At 41.0% G+C, this 19,576-nt stretch overlaps 1 protein-coding gene and 1 pseudogene across 1 annotated transcript in view; both read right to left on the reverse strand.

Moving 5' to 3' along the window:
- The window catches only part of TRPC7 (transient receptor potential cation channel subfamily C member 7), a 147,840-nt gene extending 129,885 nt beyond the window's left edge, over positions 1 to 17,955 (reverse strand). The window contains exon 1 of the mRNA XM_053672760.1: positions 17,870 to 17,955. Within this exon, the coding sequence (XP_053528735.1) occupies positions 17,870 to 17,955 (86 nt within the window). The remainder of the gene's footprint in view (positions 1 to 17,869) is intronic.
- On the reverse strand, positions 14,091 to 14,172 carry LOC119044174 (uncharacterized; annotated as a pseudogene).
- Positions 17,956 to 19,576: the final 1,621 nt, after the last annotated feature.

Genomic DNA, 19,576 nt, shown 5'->3' on the forward strand with positions numbered 1-19,576 from the left:
GAGATGCATAATAAATTTGAGTGTTCTTCCTCCAATCCTTGCTCAAGAGAGGTTAAAGTAATTCTTTAGTTAAAACTCTCTAGGGAGCTTGACAGCAAACTAGTTTTATTTCTCTAAACCTCTATACAAACTTTTCAATGTTAACGATTGTGTTTTTAAAAAAAGATTTTATTTATTTACTTTTTAGAGATAGTGAAAGGGAGGGAGAAAGAGAGGGAAAGAAACATCGATTGTCTCTTGCACACCCCCAACTGGGGATCTGACCAGCAACCCAGGCATGTGCTCTGATTGGGATTTGAACTGGTGACCTTTCTCTTTTCAGGCTAGCTCTCAATCCAATGAGCCACACTAGCCAGGGCTAATGATTGTGTTTCATTGGATAAAATGCCAGAAAGAAAATGTCGGAAAATTTCAGAAAGAAATTTTCTTAAAATTTTTTTACAGTCTTGAAGGACAAGGGAATTAAAAAAAAAACTAGAATCAGCAACAAATATATTAACTTATTTGAAAAATGTTAAGAGCTATTTAATATTACACTGAAGTGTAGAACAAAGTATGTGAATTTGACAACAGTGTCTTGCACAACCACAGAGTTAGAAGAGTAGCTATGACACTATCCTTTCAATTAGGAGTCTTATCATCATAACTAGTGAAGTATAGAAAAGATGCTCTTAGTGGTAAAATACTGCCTTAAAAATACTGTGTTGTAGCTTTTAGTTGGTAACAATGGAAATAAAGTTGTATTATATTCTGTTTTTAGTAATAATCCAGAGAATATCTTCTTAAAATTCTGACATGAACTACATTCTTATTTCCTCTCATGATAAGCTCATTAAAAATCAAATTATTAGCTTTAAAAAGTGTGTCAGTGATGGTACAGTTAGATATATGGAGGAAGTGAACAAATTACTTTATAGGTATATCAACTGAACACAGGTCAGACTCAGGCCAGACAGTCCCTCAACAATGGTGGGATGAGATGAAGTTTAGTGAAGGTTCCAACTTTCAGTGTCTACAGTGTTAGAGAACTTTATCACTTCTAGAAGTTGTCATACATGCTGTTTGGGTAAATACTTGTAGTCTGAAAAATATTATACACATAAAAAATGATATACACATTGTATAACATTTACAGATAAATGTTTATCTGTATCTTTATACACATAAATATATTTTTCTATGTAAGGCACAGAAGTAAGGTCCTTACTATCAACAGATAAACTTCAGAAGACAATTAGCTCTTGGATTAGAAGATGTCTAAAGTTCATGTGTAAGGTCTTGAGCTTTGTTCTCTCCTGGGCTCACAGTAGAGTGCATACCACTTCTAGTCAAGCTTCTAGGCAATTAAATCACTTCTTGTGATTTAATTCCAAATATTCCATTCTCCAAGTGTGTCCCTCACCAGTAAAATTAAGTAATAATAATCCCTCACTGGTAGAGTTGTAGTGAGGATAAAATGAGACAGCTCACACAAAGTGTTTGCAGCAGTGCCTGATACATAGTCAGAGCTCAGCATATGTCAGTTTTCATGATTGCTTAACAGCTTACTCTGTAACTTGAAAAGTGAATGTGCTATTGATCTGTGGTTGTTAGACTTTGTGGGCTCCGTCACTACCCAACCAGCCTGTTAAAAATATAAAAATACATATTTCTGCTGCTCCCTCCCCAGAGAATTTGCATTCTCCCCCCCAAGAACTTCTGGTGATTCTGATGCAGGTGATTCACAAATCATATTTGGAGGAACACACTGCTCTTGTCTATTGGAAGATTTGTTTTAAAACTGCAACTATGAGTATGAAAGTCTGTTTCAAATGACTGAATCCTTTGAGATGCTTATTCTCTTTTTTCCACTCTCAGAATGTTTTTTAATAGTTCATGCTACTTTGTTTGCTTACTGGACAGTCCTGGCTATTTCTCCTAAATAGAAACAGCAATCTACTAAGCAGGCTTCTTCCATTTTTTAAAATATATTTTATTTATTATGCTATTACAGTTGTCCCACTTCCCCCCTTCAGTCCCCTCCACCCTGCACACACCCTCCCACCCACATTCTCCCTCTTTAGTTCATGTCCATGGGTTGTACATATAAGTTCTTTGGCTTCTACATTTTCTATAGTATTCTAATGCCCACCCCCATCTGTTTTCTATCTACCATCTGTGCTACTTATTCTCTGTACCTTTTCCCCCCTCCCCCTCCCGTTCTCCAGTTGATAACCTTCCATGTGATCTGCATTTCTATGGTTCTGTTCCTTCTCTAGTAGTTTGCTTAGTTTGTTTTTGTTTTTGTTTTGGGTGTGGTTGTTAATAATTGCACATTTGCTGTCATCCCACTGTACGTGTTTTTTATCTTCCTTTTCCTAGATAAGTCCCTTTAACATTTCATATAATAAGGGCTTGGTGATGATGAACTCCTTGAATTTGACCTTATCTGAGAAGCACTTTATCTGCCCTTTCATTCTAAATGAAAGCTTTGTTGGATAGAGCAATCTTGGATGTAGGTCCTTACCTTTCATGAATTGGAATACTTCTTTCTAGCCTCTTCTTGCCTGTAAGATCTCTTTTGAGAAGTCAGCTGGCAGTCTTATGGGAATTCCTTTGTGGGTAACTGTCTCCTTTTCCTTTGCTGCTTCTAGGATTCTCTCCTTAATATTAATCTTGGGTAATGTAATTATGATGTGCCTTGGTGTGCTCCTCCTTGGGTCCAACTTCTTTGGGGTTTGCTGAGCTTCCTGGACTTCCTGGAAGTCTGTTTGATTTGCCAGATTGGGGAAATTCTTCTTTACTATTTGTTCAAATAAGTTTTCCACTTGTTGCTCTTCCTCTTTCCCTTCTGGTACCCTTATAATTCAGATGTTGGAACATAAAGATGTCCTGGAGTTTCCTCTTCTCATTTTTTGAATTCTTGCTTCTTCCTTCTTTTCTGTTCGTTTGTTTCTTTCTTCCTTCTGGTCCACTCAATTGATTTGAGTCCCAGTGTCCTTCCCATCACTATTGGTTCCCTGTACATTTTCTTTTATTTCACTTAAGATAGCCTTCATTTTTCTTAAATCTTATTTATGACCAGATTCAACCAATTCTGTGAGCATCCTGATTACCAGTGTTTTGAACTGTGCATCTGATAGGTTGGCTATCTTTTTGTCGCTTAGTTGTATTTTTTTCTGGAGCTTTGAACTGTTCTTTCTTTTGGGCCATTTTTTTTTGTCTTGATGAGCCTATTACTAGTGAGGGGTGGAGCCTTAGGTGTTCACCAGGGTGGAGCAACCCACATTGCTGTGTTGTGATATTGTATGTGAGGGAGGGGCCAGAGAGGGAACAATGCCGCTTGCTCTGCTCTCTGTGGATTTCAGTCACTTCCCACAAGCAACTTGGGCCCTTCTGGTGCTGATTCCCTTGTCGGTGGGTTTGTGTATGTTCTCGAACCCTGTGGGTCTCTCCAACAAACTCTCCTGTGAGGCTGGGACTTTCTCCCACTGCCACCTCAACCCTTACAGGTGTTTTCAGTCAGTTGTTTGAGGCTTTATTTCCCTGCAGTAGGGCCTTGGGTTGTGCAGTCCATCCTGCTCCCCAGATGTTCCTCCCAGTTTATCTGTGCATGAATGTGGGACCACCTGCTCCACCAGTCGCTGACTTGCTGGCCAGCTGCAGCCTTGTCCACCCTGGTCTTACAGTTACCACCTTTCCACTAGTTCTCTCTGGCCTGCTGCCTGTCTTGGCCCCTCCTTCCGGTCTGGATGAGTGTCTTCTTGAACTCCTTGGTTGTCAGATTTCCATACAGTTTGATTTTCTGTCAGTTCTGATTGGGTTTTTTTTGTTTGTTTTTAAATTGTCATTGTCCTTCTTTTGGTTGTGCAAGGAGGTTCAGTGTGTCTACCTACACCTCCATCTTGGCCATAAGTCCACCCTTCCATTTTTGATTTAAGAAAGTGATGCGAATCCATTCCATAGGAAAAAATACTGCTTGAAATGTCCAGAATCTCTGCTGTGTTAAGCTCATATTCAGAAAGAGCAGAGAATAACTCTCATTTTGGTTGATGGCGTTATTACTGCAAAACTTCTCCAGAGCAAGCCCAAAATCTGCTAAAAATTTTGTGTTCTAGACTGTTCTCAAGTCATAAAAAAATTGTGTCTTCAGTTGCTATCAGGTGAGGAGTGACTAGAAATGGCACTGTGTTTCAAAATGATGATAAGAATACTAATTTAGGACTTCCGCCAAGATGGAGGCATAGGTGGATGGGCCATGCCTTCTCACACAACCAAGTTTAGAGACAACTAAATATTAGCAATAGAAAACACAGCCAGAACACAGAAAATTGAACTTTTCGGAAGTCCGTTAACAACAAATTCTTCAGCCTGACCGGTAAGGGGCGAAATCAGCGGCTGGTGAAGCGGGGTTGCACAGGAGGACTTGGTCAGACAGACTCAGGCGCGCAGAATCCAGACGCGCGGAATCCAGGCGCAGGGTTGGACCTAGTGGGCAACCGAGCGGAGCGACCAGGTGAGTGACCAGGCGAGCGCCTGCGGGGGAGACAGCAGGGGAGCGGTGCTGCTTGTTGGCTGAGGTCGCGCATTTGTGCACGGGTGGACAGGCGAGGGAGTGGGCAGTTGGACCGGGGCCCGGCGGGTCCCCTTGGCAAGCGGCAGTGGAGGGCCGCCATTTCCCTGCTCTGACCCCACCTCCACATACAGCGTCATAACCCAGCGACTCTGAGTGGCCCGGCCCAGGTGAACCACCTAAGGTGCTGATCCTCACCCAGCTGTGAGAAACAGCAGAGGGGATCGCCATTTCCCCGCTCTGACCACGCCCCCACATACAGCGTCACAACCCAGCGACCTAGGAATCCAAGGCGCCGCTTCTCACACTTAAAGGGCGCGAACAGACCAAAAATGGCGCAAGAAGATCTCAAAGCCCCAGAGCCTATAGATCTAAGCAATGAAGAAATAGCAATACTCTCAGACGCACAGTTTAAAACACTGGTGATCAGGATCCTCATAGAACTGGTTGATTATAGCCACAAATTAGACAAATATATGAAGGCAAAACTAATTGAAATGAATGGAATTGCACAGGACACCAATAGCAATGAAAAGGAAACTGGGACTCAGATCAATGGAGTGGACCAGAAGAAAGCAAATAATGGCCAAACAGAAAAGAGTCAAGAAGCAAGAATTCAAAGAAATGAGGAGAGTCTTAGGAACCTCCAGGACATCTTTAAATGCTCCAACATCCGAATTATAGGGGACCAGAAGGGGAAAAGGCACAACCACCAGTGGAAAACTTATTTGAACAAATAATAAAGGAGAATTTCCCCAATCTGGCAAAGGAAATAGACTTCCAGGAAATCCAGGAAGCTCAGACAGTCCCAAAGAAGTTGGACCCAAGAAGAAACACGCCAAGGCACATCATCATTACATTAGCCAAGATTAAAATGAAGGAGAGAATCCTAGAAGCAGCAGCAAGAGCTAAGGGGACAGTCACCTACAAAGGAGTCCCCATCAGACTGTCAGCGGATTTCTCAAAAGAGATCTTACAGGCAAGAAGGGGCTGGAAAGAGGTATTCCAAGTCATGAAATCCAAAGACCTACAATCAAGATTGCTCTATCCAGCAAAACTTTCATTTAGAATGGAAGGACAGATAAGGTGCTTCTCAGATAAGATCAAATTCAAGGAGTTCATCATCACCAAGCGCTTATTATATGAAATGTTAAAGGGACTTATCTAAGAAAAAGAAGTTAAAGAAACATGAACAGTGAAAGGACAGCAAACTCACAGTTATTAACAACCACACCTAAAATGAAAGCAAACTAAAAGGACAGCTAGATCAGGAGTGGAAACATAGAAATGAAGATCTCATGGAGGGTTAGCAACAGGGTAGTGGGAGGAGGAGAAGGGGGGAGAAGGTACAGAAAATAAGTAGCATAGACAGTAGATAGAAAATAGAAGGGGGGGCAAGAATAGCATGGGAAATATAGAATCTAAAGGACTTGAGACACATGGTCATAAACTAAAGGGGGGGTAATGGTGGGGATGGGGGGGTAGGGCGGAGGGGAATGAAAGGGGGAATAGAACAACTATAACAGCATAATCAATAAAAAAAATTTAAAAAATTAAAAAAAAAGAATACTAATTTAATCCTATTCTTCTTTTCTTGTTTTGTGGAAAATTATTGATCTTCCAGTTTGGGCTGTAGCTTTGTGGGTTTCAATGATTATAGCTTTACAAGATTTATATCAGCTATAATTGGCTAGTAACCTATTCAAGTTTTCTTTAAAAAGCAAACAGCAATTAATATGAAATAATTATTTGTACACAGAGACTCCCCTTTTAAGGAAGGACTTGCACAGGGATAACAGCCAGCTGATAGGTTCTACTGCCATGTTCTTTAGGGTCTGCCTCAGCTGAAGAGATCCACTTTACCTGAGGCCCCCCTTTTCTTGGATAGCTTGTCTCCAGTGACTGAGTAAGGTGGGAGTGTACAGGCCATTTTAGGGACACTCTTATGAGCCATACTTGTTCCAGAGCTTACCGCCATATTGGCCAAATCCTCATAGTTTGATTTCTGCCTCTTCCCAGTTCTACTTCATCTGTCTTTTTTTCCCATGAATGTTGGTCCCTAATAAGTATCTTTCACATCAAATCCCCCCTCAGAGTTTCCTTCCAGAGAAGCTGGATCACCACCATCCACCTGACAGTGAGGAGCTTGTCACTGGTCATAGGTGGAACACAAACAGCTCCTGAACCAAGGTGATGGTCCAAATCCTAAATGTTTATTTGTGCTGAATTGAGAGGTTTTACTGATAGAAGAGAATTCTTTATAATGTTGGGTATATCATGCATTTATAACTTAAGGAGAATTAATAATAATAAGCACAATGGTATTAGATGGCTCTTGTTAAATGCCACTGATGCCAGAGAGGTACAGAGTACCTGAGGATATGTAATAGGCCACTGCAGTCCAGTAGTAAAAACCAGAGGACCTCTTGGTTTGTATACAAAGAAGCTCTCATTAACTCCAGTGGGTGGGTAAAGAAAGTTGAGGTCTAAGCCTAGGAATTAATATTTCTAGGCTTAGGAATTTCAGAGATGACTAAATGCCCAACCAAAATAGGTTTGTCATGCCAAGTTCAGCATCTTGATTGGGAAAGTCTAGGACTCTGATAGGATGAGGATATCTTCATGGATGTCTGTGAGGCTTTTGATTACCAATATACCCCTGAACCCTCTGAATCTACGGACAAGGCTCACTTGTGACATCATCTTGCACTGGAAGGCATTATATAGGCCTCTTACCCTTGAAGTACTATATGCTTTCCCCAGGATCTACACCACCTTCTCTACTGCCCTCAAGACCCATAATTGGGGTTAAGTTGCTCCAGGATCTGAGTTGGCATTGATATCCATAGACTCAAAACCTCATCATGGCGGACAGTGACCAGAGGGGAGAGGGGAGGAAATTTCAGGGGAAAAGGGGAAGGATTTACAGGAACTAGTATAAAGGACACGTGGACAACAACTAAGGGGTGTGGAAATGGGAGGGAGGTGGGGAGCACTGGGGAGGTAGGCTGGGATGGGAGTAAAAGACAAAACTGTACTTGAAGAACAATTAAATAAAAAAAATAAAAACAAAACCAAAAGCAAATAAACAAAAAACCTCATCATGGGACTATTGTCAGAGAGGTGGTATGTAGTGATGTGTGTGGAGTTCTGGCCAAGGTTGAGCTTTCAGGAGGTCCACTGACTCCATGTACCCACCTGATGACCATTTCCCTGGTCTCAGGATGTTAAATGAGTTGGGCATACATGGCAGCTGATGCAATCTCTGCATCAGATCCTAGTCATATAGGATAAGAACTATCACAGCAAGGAAATCCAAATGGAAGTTTTTTGAAACTATCCTCCACACCCCACATAGTTAAGAAGGTAAAGTAAAAAGCAGTATGGCATCCTAGAGGAGGAAAATAGTGGAGATTAATGTTACCCTTCAGGATTTAAAGGATACAGAGGTGATAGTCCCCAAGGTACTTCCATTTAATTGGTCAGTCTAGCACCTGGAGAATTTAATAGATCCAGGGTGATAACTGTAGAGTAGTGCAAGCTCAAGCAACTGGTAGCCCCAATTATAGCCACGAAAAGATGTATCTTTTTCAGGATACATTAATAGGCCTAAGGTGTGTTGCCATTGTTTTAGAAAACATTTTATTTTCTATCCAAAAGCATAGAAAAAGAATCAGATATCAATGACATCAAATAGACAGCTGTATATATTTAAAGTTTTGCTCAAAGACTTACGTTAGCAGTCCTGCTCTTCACCATAATACAGAACGAAGAGATCAGGACTGCCTGAATATAGTGCAGAACATCACATTAATTTATTATATTGATAATATTATGTTGACCAGGCCAGATGAGCAGGAGATGGCCAGTGTGCTGGAGTTCCTGGTAAGACACATATACTGCAGAAAGCAGAAGATGAAACCTATAAAGATTTATGTTTTTTTTTAATCTACAGTTTTTAGGTGTCCAGGAATCAAGAGCATGCTGGTACATCTTCTCAAAAGTATGATATAAATTATTGTGTCTTGCAATCTCCTTCCCAAAGAAAGAAGCATCATGCCTGGTAGGCTCCTCTGGGCTCTGGAGGCAGCAGCTTCTGCACTTGAGGATTCTGCTCCAGCTTGTATTCCAGGAAGCATGAAAAGTTGCCATTTTTAAGTGGAGGCCAGATCAGGAAAAGACTTTCCAGCAGGACCAGGTTTTAGTGTAAGCAGTCCCACTTTGGGATCATACAGTCTGGCAGATATGAGAGTACAATGTTTATCACGAGTGGGAAAAGATACCATGTGTAGTTTCTGTTAAAATCCCAGTGAGAGAAGTATAATATGGGCCTTTGAGGTTCTGGAGCATGGCCTTGCCATTTACAGTGGAAATTTATGTACCTTTTGCAAAAGAACTTCTGGCATGCTATTGGGCCCTGGAAAACATGGACTATTCAGCCATGAGAAACTAAGTGACTCTACCAGGACTTTCATCATGAGCTGGGTTCTAGCAAATCTCTATGTCATAGGTCAGGTAGGCCCAGGAATAGTTCGTCATGAAACATAAGTGGTAGATCTAGGACTGAGTAGGGCCAGAGAGCACAGGAGAGCTGAATGAGCATGAGCAGGTAGCTCAGGTCTTCTGATGGTACCCACCACTGTGGTACCAGCATTCCTTCCTCAGCTCATAGCTGTGTATGAATGGAGAAGTCACTATACCCAGTGAGGGAGGAGGAAAAAGCCTGACTGTGGTATACAGATGAGATGGCCTTGAAACATACAGGAAATCTCAATGAAAACAGGATTGGTGGACTTGGTTATCCTTTTTGCACAGGAAGAGAACTAACCTGAAGTTAAATGTGTACAAATTCATGGGTCGCAATGAATGGCTTGGCTGGCTGGTCAGGACCTTGGAAGGATAAAGAATGGAAAATGGGTAACAAGAAAGTCTGGATTAGAGGCATTTAGATGGACATAGGGGAGTGGATATGAATTGTGAAGATCTTTGTACCATATCTCAATGTCAACCAGATAGCATCTACCATGTACGTGGTATTAAACCACCAAGTAGACAAAGTAACATATCCAGCTGACTGTAGCCAGCCTTTGTTATCAGCTTCCTCAGTGCTGGCACAATGGGCATATAAGCGATGGTAGTAAAGAGAAAGGATTTGTACACCCCAGTAGTCTCAAATCCCAGTTACTAAGGCTTGTCTACTGTGGTTCTTGCTAAGAATATGGTATGCCAGTAACAGAAGAATACCAATATAACACTATTGCTCAAGAAGAGAAACTAGCCTCTAGGTGGCAGGTTGACTACATTGGGTTCATTTCATGCTGGAAGAGTTAGTTGTTTATTCTCACATGTCTCACAGAAATGTATTCTGGGTATGGGTTTGCCTTTTTTGTCCATATGGTCTTGGCTAGCATGAATGTTGCAGAGTTTGCAGAGTATTTGATTTATTGGTATGGGATCCTGAGTAACATTACCTCAGACCAAGGGACCTGCTTTATAGCAAAGGAGGTTCATGAGTGGCTCTATGACCACAAGATTCTCTGGTCATATATTATTTTGTTGTCCTCAGAAACTGCTAGTCCGATAGATACTCAGAGGCAATACTCTATATGGATAGAGTGCCATTTTCTAGAATGCAGTATTACATTGAATCAGTGACCTTTAGGTAGGAGAATGCATGGACACAGGAACCAAGGGGTGGAAAGAGTAGTGACCCCACTCACCATCCCTCTCAGGGGTTCACTGTGGGTCATTGTGTTTCCTTTCTCCACAGAATAATAATAATTCTGTGTGCTGCTGAGTTAGAGGGCCTGCTTCCCCAAAGGGGTACACTTTCTCAAGGGGACATAGAGGAGTCCATTGAGTTGTGAGCTTCAGTTGTCAGTTGGAAACTTCAACCTCCTTATGTTCAGGGACCAAAAACAAAAGAGGAGTCACTGTCTTGGCAGGATGGTTGACTGTGGTCATTTGGAGGATGAAGGGCTGCTATTGTACAGTGGAGGCAGGGAGGAATTTTGGTGGGACTCAGTTGATCTACTTGGACCTATCTTAGTACTCTCTGGCACAGCTGTGACTGTAAATGGGCTGGTATAATGACCCTGGCCAAATGGCTTGGTGACCACAAGCTCAGGTCCTCAAGACTGAAGGTCTAACAAGTAGGAAGCTGAGCTGGCAGAGGTGTTTGCTGATGGTTAATGCAATCTCCAAAGCATAGTAGAAGAAAAAGGTAGTGAACGTCATTTGGGACTCTGAGACCTACTTCTACCTTAGGCATGGTAGCTCACTTCTAAGATTCTTTTAAGAAGGGAGACATACCAGATACCTGGAAGAGCTTCCCTTCTATCCTTAGACAGAAGGGGATCAAAGTAGATAAAGAGGTAGAAATGCTATCCAGCTTTCCTCTCAAGGGAAACTTGCTGCCCAGCTTGGAGTATCAGAATCAGCAGACAACATCCATGTTTCACCTCCTGCAGAACCTGCCTCAGCTCTAGAGACCCACCTTGTCTGAACTTAAATCCTTGCTGGGAAGCCTGTGCTGGTGACTAATTTAGGACGGGGGAAGGGGGATGGATATACCAGTGAGTACAGGACAGTACTTGCTTTAGAGTGCCTTGCCAGTTTGGCACAGGTTTGATCAAGCCTGTATTTTCCCTCTGCCCAGTCTTACTTCCTTCTGCCTCTCTTCAACAGTGTAGATTACAAACAAACATACTGCACCCCAAACCCGATCCCTGATCTGTTTCTAGAGAACTTAGCCTGCAACAGATGGCTTCCAGGGATATGTAAAATACAAAACAGTTTTACCTCCTACTTTCCAATTGGCATGCCTTTTATTTCTTTTTCTTGCCTAATTTCTCTGGCTAGGACTTCCATTACTATGTTGAACAAAAGTAATGAGAGTGAGCATCTTTGTCTTGTTCTTGCTCTTAGAGGAAAAGCTTTGTTTTATACTGTTGAGTATGATGTTAGCTGAGGATTTGTCACATGTGGTCTTTATTACGTGGAGGCATTTTCTTTCTGTACCCATTTTGTTGAGAATTTGTATCATAAATTGATGTGTTTTCACATGCTTTCTCTACATCTATTTGAGGTGATCAAATGACTTTATCTTTTATTTTTCTAATGTGCTATATCACATTGATTGATTTGCTGAGGTTGAATCATCCTTGTTGCATCCCTGGAATGAATCCCATTTCTTTGTGGTATATGGTCCTTTTAATATATCATTGTATTAAATTTGCTAGTATTTTGTTTAGGATTTGTACATCTATGTTCATCAGAGATATTGGCCTGTAATTTCCCCTCCCCCTCCCCTCCCTCCCCTCCCCTCCCCTCCCCTCCCCTCCCCTCCCCTCCCTCCCCTCCCTCCCCTCCCCTCCCCTCCCCTCCCCTCCCCTCCCCTCCCCTCCCCTCCCTCCCCTCCCCTCCCCTCCCCTCCCCTCCCCTCCCTCCCCTCCCCTCCCCTCCCTCCTCCCTCCCCTCCTCCCCTCCCCTCCCCTCCTTTCTTTTCTTTTCTTTTCTTTTCTTTTCTTTTCTTTTCTTTTCTTTTCCTTTTCTTTTCTCTCTTTCTTTCTTTCTCCTTGCCTGGTTTTAGTATCACAAGAATGTACACGCAGATGGCCAACAGGCATATGAAAAGATGCTTAACATCACTAATTATTAGGGAAATGCAAATTAAACACCACAATGAGATATTATCTCATACCTCTTAGAATGGCTTTTATCAAAATGACAAGCAATAACCAGTGTTGGACAGGAGTTGGAGAGAAGGGAACCTTCTTATACTGTTGGTGAGGTTGAAATTGGTGCAGCCACTAAGGGAAACCTCATGGAAGTTCCTTAAAAAATTAAGGGTATAGTTACCATAGGATCTAGCAATTCCTCTTCTGGGTATTTATCCAAAGAATATGAAAACACTAATTTGAAGAGATATATGTATGTCTATGTTAATTGCAGCATTATTTACAATAGCCAAGATGTGGACACAAACTAAGTGTCCATTGATGGCTGAATGAATAAAGGAGAAGTCAGGTATATACACAAACAATGAAATACTACTCAGCTATAGAAATTGAAATATTGTCATTGAGAGTATGATGCTAAGTGAAGTAAGTCAGATGGAAAAGGACAAAACTATGATTTCACTCATGTGAAATTTAAAACAAAAAAGTAGCAAATGAAATAAGTAACAAAACCGAACAAGTCATAGATGCAGACCAAAAAATGGTGGTTACCAGTGGGGAAGTGGGGTGAGGGGAGGGTGAACTGGGTAAAGGGGGGTTGAATATATGATAAAGGAAGGAAACAAGACTTTGGGTGGAGAGTATACAACATTATATTGAATTATAGTGTTGTAATCTGAAATTCATATAATGTTATTAGCCAGTGTTATCCCAATAAATAAAAAAGAATAAGGCAATAATAAGGATAGGGACATAAATTTTTTGATTTAAACTAACATGCAGATGTTTCCTTGAGTCCTATCCACAGGCTACAGACTGGCTCCAGGTTTGCTGGAAGCTGAGCCAAGTAACCGGTGGAGACCATGTGATCAGATGAAGGACAACAATTCCTCATCCTAAGAGCAGAAAATTTTCTTTCTGAGAAAGAACACTGTGTAATGAAACAAACAACCTTAACAATTACTATTTGCATGGTTAAATAGTGCATCACCAGCTGTTACATTTAATACCAGTGGAATTTCCGTCAGTCACAGGTGTCCTGTCACTCACACTCATGCTCTGGTTTGGTGGGCATGTAATAGTCATTGGAACCAGTTATCCGAGTGTGTTTGGTTAGGATGGTTTTACTGGAGATGGAGTACAAAGAACCACAATGACTGATGGTATCTCGCACACTATTATTTATTTTATCCTCCTGTGCACCAGGGTGTTTTTGTTTGAGCTGATTTATTTTCCCTTCTGATTCTCCTTTCTCAAAGTAGCAAGGCTGCACAGGGCAGAGGAGGACACTGGCAAGTAGGAGAAGGGAGGGATGAAGAGGGGAAGTAAGCGAAACACTGAAGGGCCCAGGGAACCAGCCAAGGGGAGAATTTTTTCTTGAGCACCTGAATTGCAAGTCAGCTACTGTCTTATTTTGAGCCATTGGCCACCTTATAAGAAAGTTACCTTGTTTCATTGGACTAATTCTGAGAATAATACATTCCTTCCAAAAATCAAAGTATTTGTTTTATGGAAACAAACCTGCAAGCCTGTGGTTACATTTAGATTCTGCTAAAGTAGGATGTGTAAATAATTAGTGTAACAGAGTTCTTAAGGTATAAAACAGAATGTTAGATTTATTAAAATTCATATTTTTGAAAACACTAAAATGCAGTGCCTAGAGAAATTATAAAAGATAAAAAAATAAAGTTTAGCTTCCTTTGAGTATATAAACTCCTGCATTCATTATGTATGGCTCACAAATTTTCTTTTTTAAAAAACAGTTAAATTGCTTACCATTTAAATAATTTTTTATTCAATCATTTTCAGTCATTACCTTTTGCTCTCTATTTAAGTCTCTTAGTGCTTCTGATTTCTTCAGGGATAATTTTATTTTTCAATTAGCAATAATCGCACCTCGGATAAACCTCATTGGCTACGATACTGCCACTGCGCAAAGCTATAATTTTATTTTTTTAATTTTCTAATGTCATTCCTACACTCTTGATTTCACCAATAGTTCTTTATCTGAAATGTACAGAATAAAAATCACACTGATCAGATTATTTTTAGGCTTGAACTGATAAGATTGTATTAAATCTGTCTTTAAATCTATATATACCTTTTAAATTTACTTACAGAAATTTGGCCATTGGAGTGTTAATAAGTTACATGATATATTCTAAGAACTTATTTTAATGAGAAGATAAAGATTTCTTCTTAGAGTTTTTTCTGTGTGCTGTGCCGGCCCTTTGCCCTCTGAACAATCCTTCTGCCTCTCCTGTATTTGTTCTATTTTTCGATGGGGCTAAACTTGGCAGGTTGCATTCTCAGGCTCCTCATTAGCTGGCTTTCATCTGAGTTTGGCTAATGGGAACCTCTGGCGGAAGATTGGAGGACAGGGAGAAAGGAGGTATTTTTATACCTCTCTCCATTCCTAGGCAGCAGGTGCAGCTGCTGGAGGGTTTTTGGTCTCTCTGTACAGACTGCTGTGATTTCTGCACTTGCGTGGTGGCTCTAAACCCTGGGCTTCTGGAGCATGCCTTTCTCTCCTTGATGCTTTAGCCTAAGACTGATGGTGGTTTCCTGTGGTTGCCAGCCTCTGAGCTGTCCCATTACCCTGTTTTGCTTCTTAGCTGATCCATCACTCATAAAACTAATTAATAGTGTGCCTTGAATTCCCTCTGGTTTGGAAAATAAGGACTTTTAACAAACTATAGAAATGGTCCTCAAAAATATAGTCTTTGGATTTTAAAATAAATGGTTGTGGAGCAACTAGATTGCCATTTGGAAAAAAATTAGTTTTACATCTCATACCAGTTGCCAGAACAAATTCCAGATGAATCAGAGATCTGAGTGTAAAAAAATGAACCCTTGTAATAGTAGAAGAAAACATGGATTATTTATTTTTTGATGTGGGTATGAAGAACCTTTTAAACTATAATCTAAAATCTAGAAACAACCAAAGAAAGAATAGATAATTTCAACTCCATAAAAATTAAGATATGTATTTTTTAAATGGCAAAATAACACATGCAAAATCAAAAGACCAAAGAAAAATCAGACATATTATGGTCAAAGGGTGAAATTCTTTAATAAATGATTCTTAATAATCAAGAAAAACCCACAAGATACGATATAGATGGACAAAAACCCAAACAATTTGTAAAAATAAAAATTTAAAATGGCCCTTAAGTACAAGAAAAAGGTATTCAACTTTACTTATAATAAAGTGTAAATGAAAACTTTACTGAGAGGACATTTCTCATCTCTCAGATTGGTAGAAAGTTCAAAATCTAGGTAACGCATTTGTCAAGGCTGTGGAAATTCAGATACTTTCATACATTCTGGTGGAAATGCAACATGATGCCAGGCCCTTGGAAGGGATTTGATGATATCAAACAAAACTACATATGCATTTACCTTTTGACCCAGAAACTCCACTTCTAGAAACTAGCCCCACAGACATACTTCCACAAATATATAAAAGCATATGTGCAAGGTTTTTTTTCAGGAATAAGTTGTAATAACAAAACATTTCAGTCGCTCTACATGATCACTCAAAGGAGAGTGACTGAGTTAAATATAGTACTGCACACACTGGAGTACAATGACGCCAGAGAAGAAGAATAAGGAAGCTCTCTGTGAATCCTGAATATAATGGAGTGCATACAATAGGCTACCTATTGTGTGAGAAAGGGGAAATTGCTGTTTTTACAAAATGAAACAGGATGTATCAACCAGAAATTAGTGAAAATATTTATTTACAGGCTATAGAGGGCTGGTTTGGAGGGTATAGGGATGAATATGAGAATTCTCTTAGTAGACCATTTTATTTGGTTTCAATTTTTAAATATTTTAAATGTTTACAAATATGGCAAAACTACAAAGGCAAACATTAAATTTGAATACAAGCAGGGAAAAATAACCCAACTATATGTCAAATTGATAAAAATTACACAGAGAAAGAGAATTGTCAAGTAACTTTTGAACACAGAGCTTTGACTGTACACCCTAAATAAAATACAAAGTCAAAATATTTCTAACCACTTTGTTCTTGGGGTAGTGTTGGTGGCATAATTCTGAAACTGTTTTGTGTGTATAATAGGATAAAGCAAATGAAAAAATATATTTATGTTTGGGTAAGCAGGGCGTTTTTCTTTTATAAATGAGGTCAAACAGTATAGGGTTGATTTCAGTGAGAGGTATGAATATGAGTTCACCATAGTTATAATATATACACATGTGTATACATATGCACATACATACATATAGCAAAATAGGTGGGTTGGCAGGTAGATAACCTGGCCCCACATGCACACTTCCTAGCTCTGTTTACTGAAAGGCTTTAGGCAAATCCATGTCAGTAGCAGTGAGTACAGTTGGCCCCTGGGTCTTGATTTCTAAATACCATTCACCATTAAAGTGCTTCTTAGAGAAATGGCTATTTCCAGGTCCAGAGCAGGGAATCTACAAGGTAAGCCTGAACAGTCTTATGTCAAAAAGCAATTAAGTGAAAAAAGATGAATGGGTTCATTAAAAAGAAAAATACAAAAGCTGGCTTGGGACAAGTCACACATCATAAGCAATGATAATAATTGATAAGTAGAAATTGAATTCATGAGTTCACAGTGATGAAAGAAGAAGGGAGGGGAGGGAGATATGGAGAGAAGAAAGTTTTTTTTTAAATAAAAGAATGTTGCATAATAGTCCTGGCTGGTGTTGCTCAGTGGATTGAGCACTGGCCTGCGAACCAAAGGGTCACAGGTTTGATTCCCAGTAAGGGCACATGCCTGGGTTGCTGGCCAGGTCCCCAGTAGGGGGCTCATGAGAGGCAACCACACATTGATGATTGTCTCTCTCTCTTCCCCTCTCTCTAAAAATAAATAAATAAAATTAAAAATGTTAGATAATAAGTGTAGATGGAATAACGCAATTAGAAAATCAGCATTTTCACTCCAACATAATAATTGATGGAGACTAGGAGGACTAGTGAATACTGAAACCATGGGATGAAAGATTGTTGGGAACAGGGTATTTATGTGGCCTCAAAGTATCACCCCAAAGATTATTTGGGATAGAAGGAAAAGTGTTCTTTTATGGGCACACCTGATGTTCAGCACCTTAACCAAGAAATCAAATCTGAAAGTGGGATAATGTAACAATTATCTGCTTCCTGAAGTGATGTTCCCCATAGGCAAACCAAAGTTAGATGTCAGTCCCTTCCAACTGGGTTTATGACTATCAAAGCCAAAATTGCACCAAAGAAGTTAAACAGGCAAGAATGAATTTATTCAAGATTACTGCTGAGAGAGAGAGAGAGAGAGAGAGAGAGAGAGAGAGAGAGAGAGAGACCAGAACCCAGTCTGAATTCTGCTCTGCTGTGTTACATGCCACTGAGTTGCCTCTGACTCCTGAAGACCCCTGGCAACTCTATGAATGAGTGATGTCCATCTGCAGTGTTCTGTCCACAACAGCCCTACTCACTCCTGAGACTCACGACCAGGGATCCTTTAACGGAGTCCATCTATATCCTATTTGCTCTTCTCCTTTCCCACTGCCTCTATTTCCCCCAATGTCAAAGGGCTGGAATGTTTACAGAGCTGGGATGGTGAGTGGGGAGGATCATAGGCCAGCTGTGTTTGCTCACTGGCCTTACCCAAAGGGGAAGTAAACCTGTTTCTCCAGGACAGGAGGTAGTTTTACACCTTGAAGCAGGGTGTCCATGGGGATGTAGGCTCCCATCCTCCCACAAAAACTAGCAGACAGCGGTGCTAGTGTCCTTGATATTTACATTTCAGGGGTACTGGGGGCTCTCAGGTCCTTGAGAAAGATGGTACTCAGTTGTACAACTGCTGAGAAGCTTCCTTCCCCCACCTCCAAAGTGTACTTGTCCTGTACCTTTAGTAAGGAGCCTTTTAGAGATTCACATCTCAAAGAAGTGGAGAAAGGATTTACAATGATGAATCTTTTTTTCTTCTTCTTTAGTAAATGCTCTAAGAAAGGAAGATTTGTCTGAAGTTCAATCATGCTGGGAGAATGTGAAGGCCATTTGGGTCCTAAAAATGAGGGTTTGTAGAGGTTGGACTGGGAGGTGTGGAACCTGTGTCTCTCCCCCAGCCCACATTCAAGTTACTGACTCAACCCTGAGCCACTAATGACTAGACAAGTCCTTTTCCTTTTGAAAGTGAAGGAGCCCTCTCCTCACTGTGCTCGTGCGCCTCTTTTCCCATCGTAGTTCTGCTGCATAGGGATTCTCTCTCTCCCTTCCTTCTTGAACGTCTCATCTGTCTGCCTCTCTCCTTGTTTTGGGGAGCAGGCCAGCTCTTGGCTCCCTTGCAGGTCTAATTCTTTATGGGCCTTTGACTCCCAGTGTCCCACCAGGAAAGAGTAGGGCTACACCCATGCAATATCGAAGAGTCTGGCTCTTCTCAGGTTTTCATCAAAGGTGATGACTGAAAGGGTTTTCTCTGACTAATGCTGTAGGGGTAGCAGAATGAACTGGCGATGGGCGGGAGACAAGGAATTGGAGACCTGGGTCCCAGATCTGCAACTTACTTTGTTGTTTTGAGTAAGCCTGTTAACTTCTCTGTTTTAGTGTTTACAAAATAAGAGTAACGTAGAACTAACTGTGAGAATTAAGTAATGTAATGGATGTAAATTTACAGTGTCAAGTATTGAGATCACTGTTTCTTTGGAAAAAAACAAAAACAAACACAAAACTAAGTCTTTGCCTACTTAATATCAAGAGCTGCTTTGAGAAGATCTGAGGTGACATTTTTCTCAGGTGACATATTTCTCAGGTAGAGCCTCTGATCCCTTCCATCTTATGCTAGATTTTTCCCTCAAAAACAGGTGTGGTAATTAGTGAAAAAACTACATTTCCCAGTGTTCCTTTCCCTGCATAATTCTAAGTCACTTGGGCCACAGGAGACATCTGGCAGGGGATGAGACAGGTGGAAGTGTAGCAGCAGCCATGCTGTTGATGCCCAGGTCGGTGCAGGGCCTGAGGTGCTGCTGCAGCCCACGGTGGGTTGTCACGCACTGTGCTGGGTCAGTGCCTGCCGCCAGCTCCTGCGGCATTTCCGTCATCAGCTTCTCTGACTCCTGGGCTAGACATGTGCTTAACTCTGTGACAAAGGGCTCCCAGCCTTCCCTCCAGGACACCTCCATTGTCAAAGGGGCTTGGAAGCAGTGACAGTCTGCAGTGGGTACTAGTCTTTTCTACCCACCCTCATAGGTTCTTATTTTTATCTGCTTCCCCCACTTTACACCTGTCTTTTCTTCCTGGTGGCCTGCCTGCAGTTTCGGGCTCCAGTACCAGAGCAGTTAGAACAGCTTCACATAGACGATTTAACCTGCTCCA

Source organism: Artibeus jamaicensis, unplaced genomic scaffold (genome assembly GCF_021234435.1).
Source record: "Artibeus jamaicensis isolate MK-2021 breed Jamaican fruit bat unplaced genomic scaffold, CSHL_Jam_final contig_786, whole genome shotgun sequence".
Classification (NCBI taxonomy): Eukaryota; Metazoa; Chordata; class Mammalia; order Chiroptera; family Phyllostomidae; genus Artibeus; species Artibeus jamaicensis.